At 42.7% G+C, this 10150-nt stretch overlaps 1 protein-coding gene across 2 annotated transcripts; it reads right to left on the reverse strand.

Moving 5' to 3' along the window:
- Positions 1 to 2394: 2394 nt before the first annotated feature.
- Positions 2395 to 9688, reverse strand: LOC142151095 (acetylcholine receptor subunit epsilon-like). 2 transcript variants are annotated; one of them, XM_075206408.1, is made up of 9 exons: positions 9585 to 9688; positions 9350 to 9505; positions 7979 to 8082; positions 7126 to 7326; positions 6004 to 6118; positions 5018 to 5132; positions 4362 to 4569; positions 3376 to 3509; positions 2395 to 2907 (listed from the first exon to the last, which is right to left on the reverse strand). In XM_075206408.1, exons 1-9 carry the CDS (start codon positions 9617 to 9619, stop codon positions 2743 to 2745), a joined length of 1233 nt encoding a protein of 410 aa, XP_075062509.1. In that variant the 5' UTR covers positions 9620 to 9688; the 3' UTR covers positions 2395 to 2742. The 2 variants fall into 2 exon arrangements, with proteins under 2 accessions (XP_075062509.1, XP_075062511.1); XM_075206410.1 differs by lacking the exon at positions 9585 to 9688 and having other exon boundaries at positions 7126 to 7324; positions 9350 to 9433.
- Positions 9689 to 10150: the final 462 nt, after the last annotated feature.

Raw genomic sequence — 10150 nt, forward strand, 5'->3', positions numbered from 1 at the left:
CTAAGTCGTTTTTAAGTGTATGTTATAAACTACAGGATCTGTCTGGAACATTTCTCCATAATAACATTGTTATGTCATGACAGTTAATATTTTCAATTATTATTGATTTGATTTTATTTTTTTAAACATAAAATTTTATTTTACATTTTAAAGTACATCAATATATCATTGGTTGTACATAAGGGCAGGGGGAGATGAAAAAAGAGATATAAGAAGAGATATTAAAGGTGGGGTGAAATGAAGCAAGAACTTTAACAAAAGCAGAAGTATTACAAACATTAATGGCCATTTAAAGTTTAAGGGGTATATTTACTAAACTGCGGGTTTGAAAAAGTGGAGATGTTGCCAATAACAACCAATCAGATTCTAGCTGTCATTTATTTAGCACATTCTACAACATGATAACTAGAATCTGATTGATATATTGATATATTCTTTTCCCTGGAAATAAGACTTGGGGCTAGATTTACTAACAGGCGTGATGCATGGCGGCTTGAAGCCGCCATGCATCGCGGCGGTTTTCCGGCGGGTTTGCATTGCACACAGCCGGATTTACTAATGGGCGCATATCAGCTTCAATTTGAAGCCGCCGGCAATGTCACGGCGGGATGTAATGCTCAAAGCCGCCGGCGGCTTTGAATAGAACATGGCGCTTTTGCTTTAAATGACGGCGCTTTTGTGTAAAGGCGGGTTTTTTGAAAATTACACCTGTCTCCTGGCCTGTTACTATTGGCTATTTTCAAAGTCAGGAGATTTGACATCACAAGCCCTATATAAACCACTGGCCTGACACTTTTTCTTTGATAGGGGTTTGAGGAGTTTTGTGAGAGGAGTTTGGAGGATAGTGGTTTGCTGAGAGTTGGTGAGAGTTGGAGTTTGGTGGATTGGTGGAGCGATATCTGATTGAAGTGTGAGTAGTCCTGTGGTATTTTTCTGTTTTGTACATTTATTTTCTCTTTTATTTTCTGTATTGTTTTTTTGGTATTTGACTTGTCCTTTGTCTGTGTTACTTGTGTGTGACTGTGTTGAGAGTGTGTCTGTATTTAGTGTAGTTTGTCCTTTGTGTTTGTAAGTCTTTCTGTGTTTTGTGTGTTTGACATTTATTTGTCATTATGTCCAGAGATAGGAGGGGAGAACAGGCTGAGGAGAGGGAGATGGAGGTTGAGGGGTCAGAGGAGGGAGAGGGAGAGGTTGAGGAGACAGGTCAGGGCAGGAAGACCAAGACAGGGAGGAATGTGCGCTTCTCACATGATGAGAATTGTGTGTTGGTGCACAATATCGTTCCCTGTTATGAGGTCATACCTGGCAGCCCGGACTCCTCTAAGGCGGCGTCACCAATTGTAGGGGCGTGTCTGTGATGCCGTGAACGCAGTGGGCCCACTAAAGAGGACAGTGGCGCACTGCCGCAAGCGGTTTTCGGATATAAAAAGGAGGCTGAAAGAGAAGATGGCCCAGGAAAAGAGGGCAACCAGGCACACGGGTGGTGGCCCCCCTCTTCGTATTGAGTACACAACGTACGAGGAGGAGCTGCGACAGATAATGCCGGCAGAGATTGTCGAGGGGATAAACGTCCAAGACACGGATTCGCCCTCTTTTGGACAAGTAGTTGGTGAGTTATTTGCATATTTTACTCTAACAGTATTTTTTTTTTTTTTCTCTTTTTAAAACTGCTTTTTTCTTTGCAAACGTTTTTTCTTATTTTTTTTTTTTTTTTTGGTTTTGCAAAGTGTATTTTTGCCTCTAATAGTTTGTAAAGGTTTTTTTTTCTCATAGAAAAAAAACAACAAAAAACCTCAAATTACATGCCAGTTTGCCCATTTCCCATATACAATCCTAAAGGAGGAAACTTTGCACAAAATGGCTCTTTCTCTTATGTTAAAAATGGCTAAATACCTCTAACAGCACACTGTTTGAACAATCTCGCTGCTCACAAGCAGCGCTTTCATTTTGGTCTTTTGAATGGCGGTTTTCCGGCGGCTTTATAAACCCCCTAATAGTAAATCCGGCTGTTTGTATGTAGAACATTGTTGAAACCGTCATGGCGCTTTATACAGAGGCGGGTTTGGAAACATCATTTTTGGCCGTTTGGACGGCGAGTTTAGCCTTAGTAAATCCGGTGATGGCTAAACCGCCGCCAAATCCGCCGAAAGTCGGCGGGTTTACAAACACGCCTGATAGTAAATCTAGCCCTTGGTCTTTATTTTTCCCTCTACTTTGGAGGGTTACAGACATAGGTTACCCTCTTGAGCAGTAAGATTCGCTTGCTATTGTTGGAGGAGATGGACCCAAGCATTTGCATAAATGATTCTCAAACAAACAAGAAAGAAAATGTTTAAAGTAATGCAGGGTCCTAAGGGGAATTATCCTGGAAGAGGAAGGTGCGTTCTTACATACATAAATAGAATCCATTTCTCTCCCAATAACATGCACAGTAGCCTGAATAATTGTCCTCGGATGTCCCAAAGAAGCCAGGTGAGAGATAGATGGAGAAATATATAAGATCAAAATAAATATAATAAAACAATAATAAATACAAGAGTTATGTAAGGTTTCGGTTTTGTACAGAAGATCTGTTGTGTCCCCTGGTGACCTGCTGATCATACATGATGTGGCCCCATTACACGCTAAGAGATTCGGGGCCGATGCTCAGTGGTTATATACTCTGACGCACTCTTGCATTGTAGATCCAGGACACAGGGCGGATAATGGACACAAGACTCATTGACAGTCACATGTAACCTCTCAAGGCTCGTAGAGACGGTCATCACCAGCGAAAGGGCGATCTGGGGCACTGTTAAAATGTCCCATAAGGAAGATTGCGAGAGTCCCTACCACAAAAAGAGGAAGGACCACCCAAAAACACAGGACGTCCAACACCTTCCCAATCATCACCCAGTTCTCCATTTCCTGTATAAAGAAAAGATATGAGAATATTAATCATTTCATCTTCCTGTCGCCCTGCAGGGGGAGGAACAGACTCATAGCTCCTTTCTCTCTGTGTCACCCTGCAGGGGGAGGGACAGACTCATAGCTCCCTTCTGTATGTGTCACCATGCAGGGGGAGGGACAGACTCATAGCTCCCTTCTGTCTGTGTCACCCTGCAGGGGGAGGGGCAGACTCATAGCTCCCTTCTGAATGTGTCACCCTGCAGGGGGAGGGACAGACTCATAGCTCCCTTCTGTCTGTGTCACTGTGTCACCCTGCAAGGGAAGGGACAGACTCATAGCTCCCTTCTGTCTGTGTCACTGTGTCACCCTGCAAGGGAAGGGACAGACTCATAGCTCCCTTCTGTCGGTGTCACCCTACAGGATGAGTGGAGGGGCACTCCAGTTACCAAGCCACACCTTTCGGGAATTAATAGAAGTCACACTCACCGCGCCGGTTGTGTTCTGTTCCTTTGTGCTTGCCGTGATGAAGTTACAGGCGTCCACACAGTTCTTGATTTCCGGCGAACACTGGGCCAAGTTCCGATATAAAGTCGTTGTCACATCTACATCAAATCCATCAGCTGTTATCAGAGAGAGACGTTATTAGATTGGCCTGTCTAGATAGCTCTCTCCACGTAATACATAACACTCACCGGCCAGTGAACACCTCCTTCAGTCTCAGTCACTTTCTACAGAACTCGGAATTATTCAGTTATCATATCTATTACTCAGTACGTTTGCCGGGGACCCAGTGTAAGACTGTAAGATGGGGTTGGGTACGCTTTAACGATGACGATAAAGTGTACCCAACCGGAGAGCTGTCTATTTGGACTGAGTTGCTGTCAGCATCCTGGTGCAAACGGAAATCTGCAGGTTCGTTTTTCAGGTAATTCTGTGCATATTGCAATCGTTTTTTTTGTCTAATTGGAATTTTTTTGTAGGCCTCCTCTTTGTCGGATTTATTGTCATCGCTAAGACGATTACCACCGGTAAGATGGATCTTGAATGTAAGATTCCCCTTTAAGATTCATCTATTGCAATTCATTCTATTATTCAAATTCTTTACAGTCCCAGTTTTTAGGTTGAAATGTCCCCATTTTTTAGTGTTTAGTTGTTCACAATAAAATTCTCTCCTGCATTTTTCATTTTTCATGACCTGGGGTTTATAAGTTAATATTTATTGAAGATGAGCATTTAAATGCAAAAACAAACGTGCTGCATGCAATGCAAAGGTGTGAGATCCTAGACAGCTCTTTATAATACTGAGCTCCTTGGGTGGGCTTTTCCCACTGAATAATTATATTGGCTGAAGGACCACTGAAGAATAAAAATGGAACTTGACCCTTTCTAGAACTTTATCACATCTAGGGTTCTAGAATGTTGGAAGTAAATAGTACAGTATTGGCGTTTCTCACTCAATTGCTATTTCTTACTTCTGTGGGCCCTGGGGCCCCTGCTCATCCCGTGCCTGTCCCTCTGCCTCTCAAACATCAGCTCACTCCTCGGCTTCTTCAGTACATACTCCTCAGCCTTTAGCATGATGCCCAGCGAGCTCCTCCTTCTCTCTCGAGGTGTCTCCTCCGCTTCCTCGCACGGCTCTACCGCCATGTGTAGGTACCGCGGTAACACCACCAGAAGCATCTGGTATATAAACATAACGAGGGTTATTTGTGCGACTGGTTTTCACCACCTCTCCCTAGTCCCACCCGTTAATCTCCATCTTTCACCTCAGACCAAAATGTTGACGAATTTGGCACCTCTAGAGACTAATTACACCAACAAACAACTCAGAATGGATCATACACGGTGGAGAGGTTGGTTGGTCACCTTATATCGAGACCTTTATCAGATTGCATAATATATTTGCGAGATCCGATCTACATTTTTAAAAAAAAAAAAAACAATGGATGTGTTTTTACTTCAGTATGGAACCTTATGTGACCAATTCCATCTCCGCAGAAGGTCCCTCTCCATGTTAAGGCTGAAATAGACTTTTGTATGGCCCAGTTAACAGTGTGTAACTGGTCAGTAATCCTGCCAGGTAAGTAACACTGCAATACCACAACTGTGTAATGACGGGGGTACTCACGCGTTTCACGCTGGCAGTCAGGTTGTGCGTACTCGGTGTCCGCAGAGAAACGTTAAGAACGATGACGCAGCTGAGAACGATGAGCGTTGACACCAGCATAACAAAGATCAGGTACCTAGAAGATAAACACACAGGATGAGGGACTCATGTTGAATCAATGTAATACATTCACCTGTCTTCCCGTGAGCACAGGTGCTCCCGTACAGTTCGCCAGATGTTGTGAAACTACAAGTCCGAGCATTTCCTGCCAGAACACTGGATGGTTTCAGATGTTTAAATTATGAAAAAAATACAGAAATATGGAGAAATTGGTAAAAGAAAACCATTGTTTCCCTCATTGCTTTTCTTTATTAGATCATGCACAGACCAGAAGAGTCACCTGGGGGTAAATGTATCAAGCTGAGAGTTTTCCGGCGGGCTTGAAAAGTGGAGATGTTGCCTATAGCAGCCAATCAGATTCTAGCTATCATTTTGTAGAATGTACTAAATAAATGATAGCTAGAATCTGATTGGTTTTTCAAACCCACCGAAAAACTCTCAGCTTGATGCATTTACCCCCTGGAGTCCTTACTTCTTACTCATTCCCAGTGACAGCAAGCAAAGTATAATTAAAACTTCATATTTGTTTTGTTATCAACATTCACTTGATTTAAATTTCAGCACGAGATCTTTTTACATATATTATCAGGACATTTTTCTTTTAAGTGGACTATAAGGGCAAATATTATGGATTGAATGACTTTTATGAACCTCATGAACCCTTTCTGTGAGAACTTACAGCTCGCTATGTCTCTGCCGTACTCAATTTACGTGTGAGCGCTCCGACACATCTGGGAGCTGCGCAGGGGATTCCCAAAACTGCTAAATTTCACAGTCGGTGGAAGAGTCTGGAAACCACACACCGGAAACGTTGCTGTGCAAAATATTATAATGTTGTGCAAGGACATCACAGGCTTAGTGGCAAATTTGTTTATATAAATACTTACTTGCCGATAAGTGGGACACTCAGCGAGGTCTCTGGAACTCTCTGGGCAATGAGGAAGAGAAACACGGTCTGAGCTAGCAGAACGGAGATAGAGACGGTACACTTCTGACCGCCGGCTAGAGAAGATGGACATGAGGCGTACGTTAATGGAGCCAATTTGACGCGAATGAATCAATAGTGTACAGTTATGTATTATTGTGTAGAATGTGTAACATTTTATCTTGCATAGGATGTATATTGGACAACTGAAACTACGGTGTCATTGTTGTACGGTGTCAGTAATACTATCTATTTGGTAAAATCCTCAATGTACAAGACTTTAAAGCGGGTCTGTCATGCAGCTATGAGAAATCTGACAACAAAACTGCATCCTGGGTATAGTCTAGTTGCAAAGTACAGTTATTCACACTCATACTTTTTATTATAGTTATTCATAATTCTTGCTATTGGTGTTGGTAGTCCTGTGGGCTGTAGTTCCTGTGATCTCATGTGATTATTTAGAGCTAATCAGGTAGAAGGTTTCTTGCCAGCCTCAGGACCAAAGGGATTCTGCTGGTATTCAAAAAAGTGAATTTATAATAAAATATACAGCTATGACACACTGTAAATGAAAGATGAGTTTACCTATACATTGTCTGTTTGGATATTTGTTTAATGTGCAGATGACTGTATAGGGCCAGTCTGCTTTAACAATGAACCTACATACATCGCCTGTTAAAATAATCCTGGAAAACGGGCTAACCATCAAGATGTGTTTTATTACAGTGAAACGCGTTGGGTAAAAAAAAAAAAAGATTTTGCTCCATAGGACTGACCGCTGTGTTCAAGGATTGGCTCTCACTAAGAATGTGCTGTATGAGAGTTAAAGCTTGATAAGATGGTCTACCAGTGATCTAAAAGTGACCTGTACTCTATACAAGACTTGAAATCTACTCTGTTTTGAGAGACAGATGTTTATGCCTACCATTGTTCAGGAAGGTGACCTGCTCTGCTGGTAGAACCTAGAGGTGTTCCACGCAACTTGTAGACCTTCAGAATTAATAAGCATTTCACCTGGGTGATAACCACCTTGAAATACCTGTGCAACGAGTGGACATTTGTTATATCTGATTGTCACTCTCACCTTTGGCGGGAAGGAAGTACACCAGAATAGCCAAAGAGGAGATCAAAACACAGGGTACGATGACGTTGATGATGTAGAACAGGGGTTTTCGCTGAATGATCAGATAGAAGAGGACTTCCTGGTACTCCAAATTTTCCGGAGAATATGCCGGGTTCACGACTTTCCTAGCCGGGCGATGCCTTATTGCCCACTCGCCGTTCTCTTGGTGGCATGATGACATGGTACAAAAGTGAAAGGGGAAGAGGAAAAACTTGCAGTTATCACCGGGTAGCATGTAGTCTGGTTGCATTGCTAGCACCCTAATATAAAGGTTTCAAACACAAGGACACAAAAGTGAATATGGGAGCACATAACAGACCCAGTCATTTTGTTATGTGCAAAATATCCAAATGAGCAATACATTTTATATTGCAGATTGCTTATATTCAGGGGCGCACGCAGGGGGGGGTTTCTGGTTCTCCAGAAACCCCTCCACGAAGAACAGTGCCCCTGCATAGCGGCACTGTACTACACAGCAGCCCTGGCGCTGTCAAAGAAGCGTCCGCGGCGGTGCTGTATTGTACGCTTCTTTGACAGCACCGCAGCTGCTGTGTAGTACAGTGCCGCGGAATTGGAGCTGCTGCGCATGCGCAACAGCTCTCTCCATGTTTTTTAGGGGGGGGAAACCCCCCCTTAAAAATCCTGCGTGTGCCCCTGATATTTGTACTTCAAAGCTTGTGTCTAGTATCATAAGTCAGAGAACAATTTGACAGTGATCTGTAGGAAACAACATGTGAAGGGGAGAGACCATGACAGGGTCACCTATGGGAGATAAGGGATGAGGTCCTACTCGTGGGAGAGTCTAAGCGGTCACCTGTAAATGCCTCTGGATCAATGTCCACCCACTCGATCTTCTTATTTGTGTCCTCATCGGTAGCTAACTGCAGGTCGATCTCCTTCGCATTGTATGTCTTGGACCTGCAAGGAGAGACGACAAGTGTAAAAATTGTTGCTAAGCTTTTGGAAGTCCCTTCACCAAAATCCCTTAGAACAGCGAAAGTGTCTTATTCTATTAAAGAACTGTAACTGTTAAATGACATGTGCACTTTGTATAATGTTATTGAACCTTAGTTCTACGCTACAAGAAGCACTCTCCTTGGTGGACCAATTATAAAATAGAGTTCCTCTTCTCCATCCTACATTGTCTGTTCCAGCTATAACTGCTTCCCCGGGCTATGAGGATAATTAGTCTACTTCCACCCAGCCAGCAGAGAGGAAGCAATGTACTGGGCAATGACTATATAGCACAGCAAGAGGGAAGGTGAATTAACTTTCTGATGCCCATCTGAGGTTGGCAGGTGCATCTATTAACAAAAATCGTAAGAACCATTAATGTTTTACAAAAGTGGGTATGTCTATTGGACTATTGCTAGAATTGTTTTAAAGACATAAGATGAGAAACTAGGTTATATCCTGTAGGCAATAAAATGGGTCGAAACAATCTATGGTATCGGCCCGTATTGCGATTACGGGTTGGGTGTGAAAAGCCAACAGTCAAAATGTTGACAGTAAAAATGTGCACACCAAAATGTCGAAAGTCATAATGTCTACACTGTTAAAATTTTGACATATAAAATGTCTATAGGGTTGTAAAATTGACAGTCAAAATGTTGATGTAAGTCACTAGATTTAAAACTACAATTCACACGACTTGAACCCAAAACAGCTCAGGTTCAAGCCGGGTGAAATCTCTATGTTATAAATATGACCAAACTGCCGTAAGAGCTTATTTGCGCCGGGAGTTCTTAGGAACTAGTATAGCGTCACGTATGAGGGTTTTTTTATTTTGCCATGCCAAGGATCCCTGGATTTATTACAGGTGAAGAGCATGTCGACATTTTGACTGTCAACTTTTTAACTTCATCCCGTAATTTCTTCTGCTCGCTCCAACTAAGGCCAGTTAATGAGTATTGTGTATTGTGGTCTTCCTACAAAAAAGACCAAATACTGATAGTTTAGAACAGGATTATTTAAGTACTTTCGGAAAGCTCTCTTTTAGGCTTGTGTTACCTTCCAGTTTGTAGATTTATTTATCTATTGCTATCCTATTGTCTCACATACAAACCTGTTTGGATTGGATGTTGTAACATGGTAATATTCCAGCACTTAAGATGTCCCCTGTTGGAATAACATCACCAGACTAGTTAGACACGGCTGAGATTAAATGCGGTCTGTAATTCCTCACCTGAACACCAGAGAGCAGTTCTGCCAGTCGAAAGGAAAATAAGTGACCTTGACGCTGCAGGTGCTCCGGAAAATGGCTGGAGGGAGCCAGTACATGTACCCGGAGTTGTACACAAGGACATTGGCGTAATAAGCCACCTCAAACTGACCATCGATACTGAAAGAGAACATAGGACTTGTAGCAGACTCATAGCTACCTTCTCAGTCTGTGTCACCCTCCATGCTTGGTCACTTACTTGTTCTCCAAGACTATATCTGGTAGCCACACCATGTGATGTGGAACTCGTACAATATCAATCCCGCCATAGTCAGATTTATTCCAGCTGAGGCGGTAGTCATCCCATTGCTTGAAGAGAATAAGTAGAACATCTTATTTAAACATGTAATTCCCCATGATATCTCGCCATCATTACCCCCACATGGTCCAGTCATCACAGGCTATTACGTGATCCATGGATTTACAGTCAGTGAAAAACTGGAACTTCAAAGAGCTATAATCAAATAAAGCGGCCCCACTAGACTTGGGTTGGGTACGTAATTCCGGCACTGGAAATGTCGGCACTTAACCTGCAGACATGAACATATCGGCAAGCTAAATGCCGAAAAGTCATTGTGGTGACAGGTTCCCAAAGTCAATAGTGTGATTGGTGACATTGACAATGTAATGGAGGCGGGTCCAGGGTATAGCCGCCGGACCCACCTCCATTACGCTTTTAATGTTGGCCATCGCTAGGCCATTATACCTAGCAGAGTCCCATCTACCCACCAGTATTCAATGTATGCTCACCCTGATAATTAGCGT

This window comes from Mixophyes fleayi, chromosome 4, assembly GCF_038048845.1.
Source record: "Mixophyes fleayi isolate aMixFle1 chromosome 4, aMixFle1.hap1, whole genome shotgun sequence".
Classification (NCBI taxonomy): Eukaryota; Metazoa; Chordata; class Amphibia; order Anura; family Limnodynastidae; genus Mixophyes; species Mixophyes fleayi.

Coding starts and splice junctions, on each gene's coding strand:
- LOC142151095 (XM_075206408.1), bottom strand. CDS start 9,619: ATGGTGTGGCTACCAGATATAGTCTTGGAGAACAA. Junction 9,506..9,584: donor GATATAGTCTTGGAGAACAA/GTAAGTGACCAA, acceptor GTTCTCTTTCAG/TATCGATGGTCAGTTTGAGG. Junction 6,119..7,125: donor GTACTTCCTTCCCGCCAAAG/GTGAGAGTGACA, acceptor CATCTTCTCTAG/CCGGCGGTCAGAAGTGTACC.